General features: G+C 44.5%; 1 protein-coding gene across 1 annotated transcript in view; it reads right to left on the bottom strand.

Annotated features, from left to right (window-relative positions):
* Positions 1-449: 449 nt before the first annotated feature.
* The window catches only part of LOC137504030 (alcohol dehydrogenase 1-like), a 110,312-nt gene continuing 92,222 nt past the window's right edge, over positions 450-18,539 (bottom strand). Inside the window, exons 7-9 of the mRNA XM_068231946.1 lie at positions 17,660-17,795; positions 3,965-4,103; positions 450-636 (exon numbers count right to left, since the gene is read on the bottom strand). Of these exons, the coding sequence (XP_068088047.1) occupies positions 612-636; positions 3,965-4,103; positions 17,660-17,795 (300 nt within the window). The 3' untranslated portion in view covers positions 450-611. The remainder of the gene's footprint in view (positions 637-3,964; positions 4,104-17,659; positions 17,796-18,539) is intronic.

Genomic DNA, 18,539 nt, shown 5'->3' with positions numbered 1-18,539 from the left:
TATTAATACATTTGCACCAATTTATATAGTGGTAAGTGGTAAGTGACACTTTCTTGATAAAGGAAATGCCAACAAAACAGGCGGCGTACATATACAGTACATACGCCTGAGGCAGTCTAAGGGTTAACATTATAAGCAGGAAGTTTTGAATCAGGGTGGCTAACTGTTTCAGCCAATAGGCCTCCTTTTAGTTAGTGAATAAATGACATCATCCTGATGCAAAAATGCTTGCTTTAAAGGACTTGATAGTAGCTGCCGTGCTAGTGAAGTATCACGGTCACGATACTTCACAGCAGCGGCCGGTATTTAAAGTAATGCGCGCTGCTATGGAAGTAACACGTGTAACTAAGTAAGGCACGCTACGCTGCAAGAAGTGAGCATAGCGGCCGCTAATTGTTTTTAATGATGAATCAAGCCCTGTACAGGAAATGTTGACATGATGACATTGCTTGCAAATGAATATAAAAGCTTTATTTTTAATTATGCAGATGATTACACATAGAAAATATTTAAATCAGACTACATGTAAGCCATAGTGTTCATTTTATACGGTATGTGTAAATCAAACATATTATTCAAAGAATAGCGCCAATCCGAGGAAAGTCTTGTATTTAGAACAACAGGACGGTGCGGATGCTTTAAAGAAACAAACAAAAAGTACAGTCAAAAACTTACTATATATTGCAAGTTAATGCAGCCATACATTTAAAAAGTATACATCACAATGGTTTACTTTACAATAATTTGATTTTAATTAAGTTTGCCAAATTAACCTCAAACTGGGACTTCAATGAAATTTAGAACAATTTCTGACTTATTCTATGGTGCTGAATTTCCAAAGTCACTGAACATTGTCATCAAGGGGTGCAATTCACTAAATGTGTGTGCACTCAGCACAGGTAGATTTTACTGGACAATACGCAAACTACAGAATGCACGTTATGCAGTTTGTGCAGCAACATGAGTGTTGTTTGTGTGATACGCATAATGTGTGTCATACAAGCATTGTCACTTCTTGACGATTCTCTGCTCATGCTGCATGAAGGAAGGGGGGGGGGGGGGGATCATATCTAGCTACCTATACTGAGAGTTTACTTTTGGATACCTAGCCCCACTGGCTACCTACACTGGGAAGGGGTGGGGCTACGCCTGGTAACTATACTGGTGGGCCCTCTAGCTATCTAGCCTCCCTGGCTACCTATACTGAGGGGGCGGGGGGTCACACATCTGTCTATCTACAGTGGAATGAAATTAACTATTGTAGTATCCACCACCCAGCCCGGTCATCATTGATGGCACTGAAGTCACCAGGGTACATAGCGCGCGGTTCCTAGGCACCACCATCACGGAGAACTTGAGATGGGACGAAAATACCTCTACTACCCAAAAGAAGGCTCAGCAGAGACTGTTCTTCCTGAGGCAACTGAGGAAGTTTGGCATGCCCAGGGAGCTACTGACCAGTTTTTATACGGCGACCATTGAGTCTGTCCTTTGCTCCTCCATCATTGTCTGGTACTCGGGGGAAAATGCGAAGGATAGGCTCAAACTCCAGAGAGTCATCAACGTGGCTGAGAAGATCATTGGGTCGCCCCTGCCACCCTTGGACCTTCTCCACACATCCAGAATGAGGTCCAGGGCCAATAGAATCACACTCTATCCCTCCCACCCTGACAATCACTTTTTCAGTCCCCTTCGCTCGGGACGTTGCTATAGGTCCATCTACACCAAAACCACCAGGCGTAGGAACACATTCTTCCCTCAAGCGATCACTCTCCTCAACTCAGACCCTCTCCCCAATGCCATCTCCTAATTCCCTTCTGCACCTCGGGGCACTAGAGGACAAACACGCGCCCATAGGCTGACACTCATGTTCATCTTTGCATAATATAGCGACAACCGCTCTATGTGTCATTTGCTATGTTGAAATGTTTCTTTATAAATTGTACTATGTGTAGTGTTACTTGCACTGTTTGCACTTGCCAATATGCCTTGTGTCCACAAATAATTCCGGGTGCGGCGCCTGTCGCACTTGGTGAATAAAGTCATTCTGATAAAATAAAGTCATTCTGATTCTGATCAGTTGAAAAGGGTGCCAGAGCCACCTGTGTAAAAAGGGCGCCACCATAGACTTCCAATGGTTATAGGTGTTGAAAAGGGTGCTTCTGGTGCCTTTTTATAAGCAAAATCACATTTATCAGCTACATCCAGCACCTTTTAGAAAGAAAATCATGTTTATTGTCTACAGCTACTGCCTATTTTACATGTACACACTATTTCTAGCTACTTTAGTTTAGCGGCCTTTTTATATTTGTACTGAGAATGCCCCTATACTAGTGGGGCACCTCGGGCTGCATACACTGTGGGACGACAACTAATACTGAGAGCCCCTCTGGCTACACATACTGGTGTGGCTTCTTCTGGCTACCTATGCTGGGGGGGAAGGGGAGGCTACTGTTGGCTAGATAATACTGGACACCCCTCTAGCTACCTATACTGGGGGCTACTTCTGGCTACCTTTAATAAGGGAGGAGCCTCTGGCTACCTAAACTGAGTGTGACATCTGGTTAACACTGAGTTGGCTTCTTCTGGCTATCTTATACATTGGAATGCTATCTATACTGGGGGCATTTCTGGCTACCTATTCACTAGAGGTATCTCTGGCTACCAGTACATGAGGGCTACTTAAAGGGAATGTCCAAGCAAAATAAAAAAAATGAGTTTCACTTACCTGGGGCTTCTACCAGCCCCATGCAGCCATCCTGTGCCCTTATTGTCACTCACTGCTGCTCCAGTCCCCCGCTGGCAGCTTGCCGACCTCGGATGTCGGCGGGACGCATTGCGTACATTTTTACGCATTCCCGCTAGTGCAGGAACATTAACACATACATTTTTACACGTTACTGGTTCAATGCGTAAAAAATTACGCATTAAACCAGTAACGCGTTAAAAATGTATGTGTTGATGTTCCTGCACTAGCGGGAATGCGTAAAAATGTACGCAATGCGTCCCGCCGACCTCCGAGGTCGGCAAGCTGCCAGCAGGGGACTGGAGCAGCAGTGAGTGACAATAAGGGCACAGGATGGCTGCATGGGGCTGGTAGAAGCTCCAGGTAAGTGAAACTCATTTTTTAATTTTGCTTGAACCTTACTGGGAGCACTTCTGGCTACCTAAAACTGGTGTGTTTTGGAGGGGATTTTTTTCTAGGGGACCCCAACTAAAATTTCGATATGGGGCCCAATGCTTTCTAGCTATGCTTTACAAGGTAGCCCCTAAGTTTAGCTTTTTGGGGGGGTTTTTACCCCAAAAAATAAGACCAGAAAGATTATCATGGACCCATGTTCTGGCAGGGAGGACAATGTTCTCTATGGAGGTTAACTAAGATGGTTTTGACTGTGTTACCACATTATGGAACAAATGGTCTGTTTTGCAGGGCTTAAACAATGTTGAAGAAAGCAGGGGGCACTTCAATATAGACTTTTTATAGACTTTAAAAAAAAATATGGAACCCATCGAGGAAAATAACCATTTATAAGAAGACAGATCAGACCTGTGATTAAATATTTTATCTCCATGGTGGTGTGCTTTTAAACATCGAACTCTTTGTGGGAGTCCAGTCTCCAGTGAACCCCAATAGGTGAATAGTGGTTCTGCAGTATGTACAGTATGTGCAGGATGGATAAAGTGAGGACGTGAGGACAGTAAAATGATCAGACTTTTGTTGACAAGTACACAATGCAGGGCAATCTTCTGTCCTTGATGAGTTAACCAAAGCCTGCCTAAACAAGAGGCAAAGATGATCGCTAATAAATACAGAGCTGTTTTTTATGGTTTTACTGCAGAATTAACATGTTATCATTCATATATAACTTACTATACTTCAGCAAGCAATGAAAACTTCATGATGGTGGTCTGAAACAAAAACTGTACTAATCAATGGAAATCATTAATTTATATTAATACCCACCTTTTTCCAGATTTCAGAAGTTCAAAACCTTCATTTATCTTAGTGAAAGGCAATGTATGAGTCACTAAGCCATCTATGTTAAACTTTCCTGCCATGTAGTCAGAAACCAACTTGGGAAACCATTCAACTCCTCTATAACCTGAGGAATAAAGTTAAACCTTTGTTTAATATAGAAAGTAAAAATAAATATACATACCTATATATATATATATAGCTGTGTTCTGTATAATTTAAACATTACATTCAACTAGAATTCCCACTGTAGTCAATGAAAGCGTCTACAATTGTTTCTAAATTGTTTCTCAGGGCTGCCAGGCTACTAGTATTAAAAGGAAATACATATGGCAGCCTCCATGTCACTCTCACCTCGGGTTTACGTTAAAGCAGACTTAAATTAAAGATGGAGCAAGTGTGAAAGCAGTAAAGACCTGAAGAGGAAATCAAGGTTTGTCTGCAGTAGGGTTACATGTTGAAGGCTAAAGTACCAATTGAGTAGTATGTATAAACTGATTATTTTTTAATAACATGATGTATGAGAAGCCCAAAGCAACACAGTAGGCCTGCAATCAGGGTAGAGAAATGTGCAAGCAGCGCAATGCCTGAAGTGAGACGCACATGGTGGGACATGTGGGCTGCCATAGTTATTTAATTTTAAACAACACTAGTTCTGGTGTTGTACCTGTTTCCAAAAGTATGAAAGCAATGTTTTATTGCATTCTATAAAACGAAGGCAGCCTGCAGCAGATACATTGCACAATAGCCTGGATCAAGATTCATTTGTTCTACCTAATGTTTGCCGTGACAAGTCTGCTGCTGGCACCATTTGTGTATGTAAATATGCTGAATGTACTCATTCTCTGCCATGGTTAACATGTGCAAACATATAATTTTAAAGGTCATCTAGAAACGTGCATTCCCGCTGATAAAATGAATTTAATATTTTCCATAAAGACATGGAAGGGAACAGACCTGGGAAAGGTCCTCCTGCACCCAAGGCTGAGACATCAAAGTATGCCCCTCCATCCTTCCCACCCCAGCCATCACTAGGGATGGCCCGAAAGGTTCGCCGGCGGACAGTATCCAGCGAATTTCTGCTGGTTCGCGTTCTCCGTGAACTGTGAACATATGGCGTACTCGACCCACCTCCTATACATTATCATGGAGCCAAATTTTGACCCCTTACCTCACAGTCAGCAGACAAATGGCAGCCAATCAGCTAGCACCCCCTCCTGGACCCCCACCCCGTTATCAAAAAGCAGTTGTGGTGGCCCTATTGGATTCGTTTTCTGCTGCCTGTTAGTAAGAGCAGGGTCAGATTTGCTGCAAATAGGTAGGGAAAGCATTAGCTAGGCCGGTGTTCTTGTACCTTACTACCACACAGCCCTTTTGAGGGCTAGCACATCGGTCTCCTGTGTTTTTTGTGTGCACACTACTGCTGTTGCCTCATTAAGTTGCAGGCACAGAACCTCTCCAGTGCATGATTATTTCACTGTATTCTGCTACTACTATTGCATTTCTATGTGTGTGACACTCTACAGCCCACTGACACCCAGATCTGTGCATAATGTGATCTCTGCCCTTTAGAGATTAAAACGCGACTTTGCATTAACTGTAATTTTTGGTGGGACTTTTGACATCGATCCCCCTCTGGCATGCCCCTATCCAGGTGTTAGACTCCTTGAAACAACTTTTCCATCACTTTAGTGGCCAGAAACAGTTTTTGTAGGTTTTAAAATTTGCCTGTTGGTGAACACTTGCGGAAGTTCGCATTCGCTGTTCGAAAATGGAAATTTCTATGTTTGCGACATCTTTAGCCGTCACACACTGATTGCTATTAGATTAAGAGGCACTCCAGGGCCTCCAACTCCCCCAACACTTGAATCTCTAGTTATCTGGCTTGCATTCACTGCCATATATCCCCCTTTTCTTATTTCTCTCTGCTTCAAACACAGTAAGGGAATGATATAGCTGAGTGAGTTGTGTGCCCCCTCCTGCACTGCGCCCTGAGGCTGGAGCCTCTCACACCTCTGCCTCGGCCCAGCCCTGGAAGGGGACATTACAGTAAACTGACAAATGCTGACTATTATTCCTTATCATCAGTTCCTATATCAAAAAAGTTTGCTTTCTTAAAACAGAAAGTATTTGCGATAATTCAGGTTGGAGTGAGCTTGAGATGTCTCCCAGTGCATCACTGCTGAAATATGCAACTCAACCATTGTTGCCCTTAGAAGCTAAACACACTTCCAGATCCACTGGAATGCAATGATGTGTCAGCTTGTTAATAGTACAGTATTGTTCATAAATACTGATGATGACAGACAGCAAATGGAGGGATGTAGATAGAAATACTGAGGTTACACAGCGGTGTTGCTAGCATCCTAGGAGATCCAGGGTGTCACAAGCCCCCTAGTGGCTAGACCACACAATGCCTTCCAATCGATTTCAGCACACAGACCATGCAATCTGTGGTCGCAATCGGTGCGCAGAAACCGCTGGGAATTTGGCAGGAGACCAACTAGAAGGGAGCCTGTGAGTTACGGTAATACAATTTGCACACTATTTCAGGGTATAACTGCTACCACTCCTACAGAAGGGTAGGAGGCCTCTACACTGATACTAATACCTGCAAATGAAATGGTTAAAAACCCTCTATTTTATCTAGCTATCAACAATAGTAACGACTCTTCAGAAGCTAGATTTCAGTTTGTGTGGCTGAATAGCAGGTGTAGCTGAACAAATAAATGACGTTAGCGTCGTTTATTATACATGCAATATAAATAATTAATATATACAGAAAATCATTAAAATCAACAATTATAGAGACATTAGTAGCCAGTATGAAAATAAAAAGGAAGAAAATACTTAAGTTCAGGTGAAATATGTCCTTTCTGGGAAAACACGTGCAGTTCTTTGTTTCAGTTCAGTAGCCAAATTTCAGACAAGATGGCTGCTGCCCGTCATCAAGGCAGCAGCAGGCTCACATGAAGATGGAATTGGAGGAATGAAGGAGGAGGCCCTGGCAAACACTTTTGAATAAACCACAATTTTGAGTGGAGTCTCAGGTTCAGCCCAGGAGCTGGACAGGGTGCGGCTAACCTCCTGGGTGGGCTTCTACTGCCCACCAAATATGACAGTTTTCATATCTCGGCTTATGCTTCCTGCACACACATAACAGTCACACATTCATATTCCTCAGAATATGTCAGTTCATATGACATCAAACTTGGATGCTCACATGCCCGGTTATGAAGTAGCAGAATACCTCGGGTTTTGGGTATGTCAGTGGCCTCAATTTAATATTAAAATATTCACCAGATCCGGACTAGCAGAATGAGATAACTTTGATACCTCTCATATGAACGGTGTTATTTAAACAGGCAAAAATCATAAACTCTATGTATGTTTAATACTGAAGGAAAGTCTCCGGCATGTCTAGACCCCTGCTGTGTGCAACTGGTAACTGTGATGAGGTTAATTACCTGGTCAGAGTTGTGACAGGTGCGTGTGAACTGTCTTCTGGGCTCTCTGCATTCTAAAGTAGGTTAGGCCAAATTGTATCCTTTTCAAAGGGCATGTTCACACTTAGCTGTGATCTGCCTGTGGCAGGAAATCCTTTGTTCCTGTAATGGATAGCGGAGATACTGCAGCAACAGCAAGCGGCATGGCGGCTATCTCCGCAGTTTCCGCCGCACAGTTACGTGCTGGTGCTTTCCCTGGTCCTTCTATCGCTCAGACTAAGGGCTATGCGCGCGCGCGCCAAGCGAAAGAACCTTTATGCATCTAGAAAGGGAGTCAGCTGATCATCCGGTCAGCTGACTTCAGCTTTGCTCAGGATTGGCTGAGTGACAGGGGCGGCGCTATGGAGCGCGTTTAGTATATATAGGACCTGCCTGTCAGTTGCTCCGCGTCTGCTGTTGCAAATTCTACGTGTTAGCACTCAGACCGAGTCAGATCCCAAAGTGTGCTAGAACCAGCTGGAGCTGGGGATCCACACTTAGCCAGATTCTGTTGATAGCTTAAAGTACTAATTGAATTGTATTATTTGTTATGACCTTCTGCTAGCCTGACTATTCTTCTGCTTACTGATTCTGTACCTTCGCCTATCTGATATAGTTGCCGACTCTGCCTGAAATACTACTCTGATTTAGCTTCCTGTCTCTGTACCGTCTCTGTCCGCCTGTTGCCAAACCTGCTTGTCTGACCTTCCTGTCCTCGCCAGTGAGTTAGTCACTGGTGAGGGATCCTCTGCTAGTATCACCTATTCCTCAGGTGAATACTAGCTGCAGTACAGCCTAAATCACCTGCTCCTCAGGTGATCAGTAGCTTCAGTACAGTCTGAATCACCTGCTCCTCAGGTGGTCAGTAGCTGCAGTACAGTCTGAATCACCTGCTTCTCAGGTGGTCAGTAGCTGCAGTACAGTCTGAATCACCTGCTCCTCAGGTGGTCAGTAGCTGTAGTACAGTCTGAATCACCTGCTCCTCAGGTGGTCGGTAGCTACAGTACAGTCTTAATCACCTGCTCCTCAGGTGAATAGTCACTACAATATAATTTCCTCTGCCTGCTCCTCAGGTAATAGTGGCTTCAGTATAGTCTAACTCACCCGATCCTCGGGGATCAGTACACTTGTTCTATATATTTCTACCCGCAGCTCGGGAGATCTATTTCACTACTGTCTACATCTCCAGCTTGCTGGAGTTGGTTCTCATCTGTTATATTGTATATTCCCCTCTCCAAGCTCCTCTGGGAGAACAAGTATCTCTATCATTACTGTTGCACCAAGCACCTATCATTACATTGGTTGTCCTGGTTCTGGCTATACTAGTATTATTGGTGATTCTGCAGATCACACATAATCAGGTATAGCATCTGTATTATTGGTGATACTGCAGATCACCAATAATCAGAGAAATCTGTTCTCGCTGACACCAATCGTTACAGTTCCTTGCTAACTAAACAAAACCTTGGGCCAGTCACAGCCAAGAGGCTTCATGAAAATACTTCCTCTAGCAGCTATGAAAGCTAGATTTCCAGAAGAACACCCCCCCTCCCCCCAGACATGAAATCTTGATCTGGCAACGCAACGACAATCGGTTCAGATAACCGATTGCGATTGCGTTTTCTGGTCTCACGGCTCTTCCGTGACACAGGGCACCTATGGGCAGCAGGTGGAGATAGCATGCGGTGCACGTAGCACACTGTGGCAAAAAATGGGCATGGCCATGCAGGGAATGGGCATGGCTGTGGGTGTGGCCAAATGTACATGAACTTAGCAGCGTGGTAAGCTAAAGATAACGGGCCTGCCCATCAAAATATTGGATGGAGTCCCCTGTCCTTTATTTAGTTTACAATCGGTATGGGCATAGAGTAAAAATTCGTACACACATTCAATTTTGATTGGTCAATCAATGACCAATTTTACCACCCCATGTAGTATGAGGGCCAACAGACTCTGAATACTATGAACAGAGCTAAAATTGGCTAATCAAAGTTGTGTGTGTGTGTGTGTACCAGGCTTTACAGCTAATACTTGACATACTGAAAGTATCAGGGATCGGGGAAAGCACAGAGTAACAGCTTATACTGTACATACTGGAGGTATCGGTGATTCAGTACACACTGCAGCTAGTTTACTATTAGTACAGGAATAGAGTATCAGCTTGTACAGTACATACTGGAGGTACCAGAGATTAGCACACACTGCAGCTAGTTTACTATCAGTGCAGGTACAGAGTAACAGCTTGTACAGTACGTGATGGAGGTACTGGGCTGGCTGTGGCTGCACTTTGTGGCTGAACCATGCGAACCACAATAGACTTCAATGGGCAGGCAAACTTTCTAAACTACAAACACTGTTCCTGGCCACAAAAGTGATGGAAAAGATGTTTCAAGGGGTCTAATACCTGGAGGGGGGATTGGCAGAGTGGGATACATGCCAAAAGTCCTGGGGAAAATTACGGATTTGACGCACAGCAGGGTTATAATCCCTAAAGGGCAGAAATCACATTGCATTTCTAAACTGGAGGCATAAAGTGCTTGAAAACATCTTGCATGTGTATACATCGATCAGCAGATAGTGTAAGTAGTGTACTGCTTCACACTAACAGACCAAACTCACTGTGTAATGCACTGCAAACAGCTGTTTGTGTAGTGATGGCCATGCTGGACTGTTGCGCATGATGGTGAGAGTGCAGGCGATGGCGGTTTTCGAGCCCATATGGTCGGACTGAGATAGCTCAATGACAGAACAGTGGCTGTCCAGCTGATCGTATTTAGTCTGTCCACAATTAAGCAACGACCTTATTATCTTGGGTGTGCCCCGCAACACACTCATATAGGTCAGGTTATTGCTTCATTGTGATACGCAAGCCCCTTCACCGCGGCAAGGTAACGATCACGAAAGGGAATTGACACTTGTACATGCCTTTTGTTTTGTTGTTGCAGCCGCAGTGCAGCAGAAAAATTAGGCATGTACACACACCAGAAAAATGATTCTTTCTGTTAGTGGCTGCTGCTAGCAGCTGCCTTAAAAATTAATGAATCCACCTGGCATCCTGGACCCTGGTGGTGGTTGCGGAGAAGACAGTCAAGCGGCCTGCAGGCAGAGGTGCTGTGTGGGGACCGACTAAGTTTTGGGGCAGGCAGTCACACAACCTGCAGGCAGTGATGCTGTGTGTGGGGACTGACTTAGTCTTCGGGCAGGCAGTAGCCCTCCGGGACCCATGCCTCATTCATTTTGATAAAGGTGAGGTCCTGAACTCTTTTTTGACCTAGGCGATTTCTCTTCTCACTGACAATGCCTCCAGCTGTGCTGAAGGTCGTTTCTGACAGGACGCTTGAGGCAGGGCAAAACAGAAGTTGGATGGCAAATTGTGACAGCTCTGGCCACAGGTCAAGCCTGCGCACTCAGTAGTCCAGGGGTTCATCGCTGCTCACAGTGTCTACATCCACACTTAAGACCAGGTAGTCGGCTACCTGCCGGTCGAGGCGTTGGTGGAGGGTGGATCCGAAGGGCTAAGGTGAGGTGTTGGACTAAAGAATGTCCGCATGTCCGACATCACCATGAGATCGCTGGTGCATCCTGTCATTGCCTGCGTGGACATGGGAGGAGGAGGAAGATCACTGGCAGTGGCACCTTTATTCCATTGAGCTGTGACATCACCCTTAAATGCACTGTAAAGCAGTGTTCCCCAACCCTGTCCTCAAGGCCCACCAACAGTGCATGTTTTGTATAAATCCACAGAGGTAGTTAATCGGCTGTGCTGCAGCACTAATTACCTCACATGTGAATGTTTGTGGTTTCCTGCAAAACATGTACTGTTGGTGGGTCTTGAGGACAGGGTTGGGGAGCTCTGCTGTAAAGCATATTTGCCGGCTTGTTGTGCAAGTGCTGTATCCTTTCTGCCTTCTGGAAATTTGGTAACATCTCTGCCATTTTGTGCTTATATTAAGGGTCTAGTAGCGTTGCCACCCAGTACAGGTCATTCCCCTTGAGTTTTTTTTTATACGGGGGTCCCTTAACAGGCAGGACAGCATGAAAGACCCCATCTGCACAAATTCGGATGCCGACCTACTATCCATCTCCTCTTGCTATTCCTCATTGATGTCAAGTAAGTTCTCCTCCTTCCCCCAAGCCACGAACAATACCATGGGAAAGGTGAGCAGCACAAGCCCCCTGCGACACCTGCTGTGGTTGTTCTTCCACCTCCTCCTCAAAAAAACCACCTTCCTCATCTGACTCCTCTTCCCCAGACAACTCCTCCTCCTTCCCCCTCCTCTGTGCTGCCGCAGGTGTTGATGACAAATCTGGTTCTGGTCGTGATGTTTCCAACAACTCTTCCTCCTCTTCCTGTTCACGCTCCTCTACAGCTTAATCCACCACTCTACGCACGACACGCTCCAGGAAGAAAGCATATGGAATCAAGTCCCTGATGACGCCTTCACTGCGACTCACCAGGTTTGTCACCTAGTCAAACGGACGCATGAGCCTGCAGGCATTACGCCTGAGTGTCCAGTACTTCGGCCAGAAAATGCCCAGCTCCCCAGAGCATGACCTTTGAGTGGAGCTGTACAGATTGTCGTTGATGGTCTCCTTTTGTAGCAGGCAGTCAAACATGAGGAGCTTTGAATTCCAGCGAGTCGGGCTATCGCAAATCAAGCACCTCACCGACAAGTTGTTTCTCTGTTAAATATCAGTCAAGCGCGCCATGGCCGTGTAGGAACACCTGAAATGCCCACACACCTTCCTGGACTGCTTCAGGACCTCCTGTAAGCCTGGGTACTTACATACAAATCCTTGCATTATAAAATTGAGCACATGTGCCATGCAGGGTACATGTGTCAATTTTCCTAAACTCAAAGCCAAAATGAGATTGCTGCCATTGTCACACACCACGTTGCCGATCTCCAGTTGGTGTGGGGTCAGCCACTGATCCACTTGTTTGTTCAGAGAAGCCAGGAGAGCTGCTCCAGTGTGACTCTCGAACGTGAACCCGCATTGTTCGCGTGAACCAGTTTGCCGGCGAACCATTCGGGCCATCTCTAATTATAACTGTCACAGCAATATACCAGTGAACCTTCTTAGTAAATGGAAACCTACAGAATACTACACAATTTAAAGAAAGAAATAGCTCCAAGGCAAGGCTCTTCCACAAATACTGCTTGTCTCAGAGAAAATCAGTGGAACCCATTTTATCTCTACTTACTTATCCCTGAGTGACGCAGAACCTTTAACCGTCTGTGGCCTAGCCTAGGTGAAACAAACAGTAATGTAGATTAAAATCCCAGCACTGTTGAAGAAAGTAGTAATGGTGTGTGAACATGACTGAGGACCCTTCAAAGCTTTGCTGAGGAACCCTTTGATTTTATTTACTCTACTGACTATACAAATTCCAAGTGCATACTAGTCAACTAATGGACACTATAATGGTTTACAATACAGTGGGTTGCAAAAGTATTCGGCCCTCTTGAAGTTTTCCACATTTTGTCACATTACTGCCACAAACATGCATCAATTTTATTGGAATTCCACGTGAAAGACCAATACAAAGTGGTGTACATGTGAGAAGTGGATTGAAAATCATACATCATTCCAAACATTTTTTACAAATAAATAACTGCAAAGTGGGGTGTGCGTAATTATTCGCCCCCCTGAGTCAATACTTTGTAGAACCACCTTTTGCTGCAATTACAGCTGCCAGTCTTTTAGGGTACGTCTCTACCAGCTTTGCACATCTAGAGACTGAAATCTTTGCCCATTCTTCTTTGCAAAACAGCTCCAGCTCAGTCAGATTAGATGGACAGCATTTGTGAACAGCAGTTTTCAGATCTTGCCACAGATTCTCGATTGGATTTAGATCTGGACTTTAACTGGGACATTCTAACACATGGATATGTTTTTTTTTTAAACCATTCCATTGTTGCCCTGGCTTTATGTTTAGGGTCATTGTCCTGCTGGAAGGTGAACCTCCGCCCCAGTCTCAAGTCTTTTGCAGACTCCAAGAGGTTTTCTTCCAAGCTTGCCCTGTATTTGGCTCCATCCATCTTCCCATCAACTCTGAACAGATTCCTTGCCCCTGCTGAAGAGATGCCCCCCCCCCCCCCCCCCCCCCCGAGCATGATGCTACCACCACCATATTTGTTCAGAGTGATGTGCAGTGTTAGTTTTCTGCCACACATAGCGTTTTGCATTTTGGCCAAAAAGTTCCATTTTGGTCTCATCTGACCAGAGCACCTTCTTCCACATGGTTGCTGTGTCCCCCTCATGGCTTGTGGCAAACTGCAAACGGGACTTCTTATGCTTTCTGTTAACAATGCCTTTCTTCTTGCCACTCTTCCATAAAGGCCAACTTTGTACAGTGCATGACTAATAGTTGTCCTATGGACAGAGTCTCCCACCTGAGCTGTAGATCTCTGCAGCTCGTCCAGAGTCACCATGGGCCTCTTGACTGCATTTCTGATTAGCTCTCTCCTTGTTCGGCCTGTGAGTTTAGGTGGATGGCCTTGTCTTGGTAGGTTTACAGTTGTGCCATACTCCTTCCATTTCTGAATGATCGCTTGAACAGTGCTCCGTCGGATGTTCAAGGCTTTGGAAATCTTTTTGTAGCCTAAGCCTGCTTTAAATTTCTCAATAACTTGATCCCTGACCTGTCTTGTTTGTTCTTTGGACTTCATGGTGTTGTTGCTCCCAATATTCTCTTAGACAACCTCTGAGGCCCTCACAGAGCAGCTGTATTTGTACTGACATTAGATTGCACACAGGTGCACTCTATTTAGTCATTAGCACTCATCAGGCAATGTCTATAGGCAACTGACTGCACTCAGATCAAAGGGGGCCGAATAATTATGCGCACACCACTTTGCAGTTATTTATTTGTAAAAAAATGTTTGGAATCATGTATGATTTTCATTCCACTTCTCATGTGTACACCACTTTGTGTTGGTCTTTCATGTGGAATTCCAATAAAATTGATTCATGTTTGTGGCAGTAATATGACAAAATGTGGAAAACTTCAAGGGGGCCGAGTACTTTCGCAACCCACTGTATACATGCATTTAAAAACCCCAAAATCTCTAATAAAGCATACAGAAGTTTATGTTAGGTGAGAGTGAGCTTCAGGAAGTAGAGGCTGGGAGGCCTCCCAGCACTGGTCATGTATTTACTGACCTATATTTGAAAGTTCATGAACAAAGAAATAGAGCCAGCCTTCAAATAAATACAGTCCAAGTGAAATGGCCATCAAGTCCCTCTTATCTCCAACACCCAAGAGAAAGATTTCTACTGAATATGTCATCATCATGTACTACAAATAGAGAGGGGCCTTAATAACTTTTTCCTCTAAGTATTATGCTACGAGATCATGTTTTCAGCAAAAAATACCAAAAAGTAGGTAAAAAAAAAAGTACTGTCAAAGTTATTCTGGGTATTCTGTTGCTTGCTAATGGCTTAATAGGCATCATGCTGATAAGGTGTGAAAATATCACCTTACCAGCATATATTACCTAGGAGAAAAGGGTATTAAAGAGACTCTGTAACAAAATGTTCATCCTTATTTCTTCTATCCTATACGTTCCTATACCTGTTCTAATGTGCTCTGTCTAACTGCAGCCTTTTCTAGTTGCACAGTGGCTGTATTATCTCTGTTATATGGTCTAATCTTCTCTCCTCTGTCGGCTCTTTCGGGCTGAGGCAGTCAGGCTGGAATGTGCTGTGCTGTTTGTGATTGGATAGAAGCTATACACACCCTCTCCAGGCCTCCTGCATACTCTGTATGACTCACACACTGACCTACTCTCAGCCTATCACTTGCTATGACTTTTGTTTGTAAACACTGCATAAAAATGGCAATTACAAGCCAGGATTGCAGCAGGGAGTGGCAGAAACAGCACAGAGGGGCCTAGGAGAAGATACTGAATAGAATGGTATGCTTTTTATTGTAAGAATTTTAGAGTCCACATTCTCTTTAACCTATTTTGGTTCCTGGACGTAGTTTCTACGTCCAAGAACCATGCGCGCTACCGCGCGCTCCCGCGGCCGATCGTGCGCGTGCACGCGCACTCCCGGCCGCAGATTCGGTAGCCAAGGAATCAATGTATCGGGCTATGGAGCCCGATCACTGATTCCTCTCCCCCGCTGAAAAAAGCGACAGCTTCTCTCGGAAGCTGCGCCTTTTCTGGCCGTTCCCTTCCCGATGTGTCACTCTAAGCGCGTGCTACGCTTAGAGTGACGTCATGTAAACAAACTCATGGCCGCCATCTTGTGGCCAAAAAGTAATACTACACCTGAAAAAAAAAAACAAGATATAGATCAGTGCATTGTGATAAGTAGTGATAAAGTTATAGGCTAATGAATGGGAGGTGAACATTTCTCACGTGAAAACGACGGAACCTGAATGGGTTCAAGAAACTCATAGCTTAGACCAGGCATGGGCAAACTTGGCCCTTCAGCTGTTAAGGAACTGCAAGTCCCACAATGCATTGCAGCAGTCATGACTCATAAAGGCAAATGCGTTGTGGAACTTGTAGTTCCTCAACAGCTGGAGGGCCAAGTTTGCCCAGGCCTGGCTTAGACATACCATGTACAGTGAATTGGTAAATCAAATTGAAACAACAACTATACTATTGTGGAGACATCTGTAGATATTGGGACTCTGCCTCTTGCATGTTCCTTATCCTTTGTACTCTGCTAAGCCTGTTGCTGACCCTGTCTTCCTGTTTGACTCCGCTACTGCCTGCTACTTTGATACCACATATATTTGTATATATCTGTATGTTGTACACAAACTGCATGTATATTGTTTGTAAATAATTAGATTAGATAGCCAGGGGATTTGTCTTATGTGTGCACCCTGTCGTTCCTGGTCTTTCCTGGTTTCTGGGTGATTCATTGCATATATCTTGTATTGGAGTGAGTGCATGTTCTTTGCACTTAATTTGCATTTGTATGCATGTTCTTAAAGGACTTGCGAGGTGAATAACATAAAAAAAAGTTATTTACCTCAATGCAAAAGCAGACCTCAGGGCAGATGAATAGCGCATTCCTTGTCACTATCAGGCGCTTTATCAGGCTAATCCACTCTTCATTGTAGCTCCCCGACCCTGCCCAGGGTCGCCTTATGAGAATCGCAGCTGTAAAAATCTACCTTCTGCGCAGCTCGCATAGCCGCGGCTATGCAGGATTACAGCCCTGCTCATGGCCGCCCTCACTCTATGTGCTCCATTATACGTCATGTGGGTGGCTCCACATGACCACCCACATGACTAACTACACTGCCAACCAGCCGCGCCACCTCAGCAGAGAATACAAGCGCTGAGCGAGCTCCTTTAAACAATATTGCTCTGAAATAAATACTTTTGCACAATATTGTTCTTGTCTCAGTGCCAGTATATCTGCAAACTGTGGACATCCCTTGGTTTCCTGTCCAGTAATCTTAACCACAGTGTTAAACCCCCCTAAAGACCAGGCCTTTTTTTGTAAGATAGGCCACTGCAGCTTCAAGGCCAAGCTGCAGGGCTGCACAACACAGCACACAAGTGATCCCCCTCCCCCTTTTCTCCCCACCAACAGAGCTTTCTGTTGGTGGGGTCTGATTGCACCCAAGGGGTGTGTTTTTCTTTCTTTTTTTTTATAAATATTTGTTTTATTTTTTATTAAAATTGTGTCCTTTTTATTATAGGTGCAGTGGCCACTCCCTCCCCCCGCCAGCCTATCACTGTGATTTGCTGTCATAGGCTTCAGCCTATGACATCAGATCACCTCTGAGCCAATGGAGGGGACAACCATGTCACACGGCTGTCCCCAGTACAGCGCTGCTGTAGATCGCAGCACTGTATGGGTAATTAGATGGCGGTTTTGCCGTCTAACAGTCTCCCGAGCGGTGATCGCTGCTTGGAGACTGAAGGCGGAGCTCTGCTCCGCCCACCAAGCTGGAGATGCGCGCATGATCTCCTGAAAAACAGAGCCCCAGGACTTTACGCCAATCGGCATTAGGTAGTCCTAGGGCTGCCGTCGCGGCCACGCCTCCCGGCATGACACGGTCGGCTAGTAGTTAACAGTACTAGACTTACATTCATGTTAGTTTACAAGAGGTGTGGCATGACCACATAAGGGTACACCCCCTGCTCTTTCTTCTGATCCTAAGAGGCTTGATGGAGATATGTAATACAAAACCTGATTAGTAATTTGAAGTTGACTTTACCTCCCAGTATACTGCTTTTCCATGTACGTCCTGAAAGGAGCAGAACAGGGTCGAATGAAATCCTACCATCTTGGGGAGCCACGCCAATGATCACAGCGGTTCCATATCCGGGGTGAGTGCACTCCAGTGCTGCTTTCTAGCTCCAGAAGATAAAATCATGATTAACACATACTTAAAAATATCTGTAGAAATCTTGCAGAATAGGCGCTGCTAGAAAAATATGTAAAAACAAAGATCTAACTCCTGGCATACACATCCAATTTTGACTGGCCAATCACTGACCAATTTTACCCCTTCCATGTAGTATGAGAGCTTACCTACACAATCCGTTCATTGCATTCAAAATCTGGTTGGCCCTCATAGTACATGGAGGTGGTAAAACTGGCCAATCAAAATTTAAGGTATGTAAAAGGCAAGATGCAATGGTGTGTTTCCTTTCTTTGAGCAGTTTTATTTTATTCCATGTTTGGGATTGAAAGTGATCTCCTCTGGCCTGGATTGTATAGAAAAACAATTCTATAAGTAGTCAGCAGCAATATTACCATCATGGCAGGTTAAATCCCTTCCAATAAAAGTGGAAAATTAATAGAATAAAAAAGTAATAGGGATTTATTCTGGCAACTCAAAATTAATAAATCAAAAATACAAATCTATGATTTTTATTACTACATGATTAGCATATTACAACAGAATCAAACCACCAATAGATGTGTATACAGGGAAGCATCGTTTAGTTAAAAACTATTAAAAATTAGGCCACACTTTATTGACTGTTGACTGATATCAATGCACCTACAGAAGACCTGGCTACCTACTTATAGTAAGGGCGTTCTTTTTTGGTCGTACCATGGCTATAACACACAGTGCAAATTGGCGGGTG

Source organism: Hyperolius riggenbachi, chromosome 1, assembly GCF_040937935.1.
Source record: "Hyperolius riggenbachi isolate aHypRig1 chromosome 1, aHypRig1.pri, whole genome shotgun sequence".
In the NCBI taxonomy this organism is placed as follows: domain Eukaryota; kingdom Metazoa; phylum Chordata; class Amphibia; order Anura; family Hyperoliidae; genus Hyperolius; species Hyperolius riggenbachi.
Note: the sequence above shows the minus strand (reverse complement) of the source record. Positions and strands in the feature narration are given on the sequence as shown.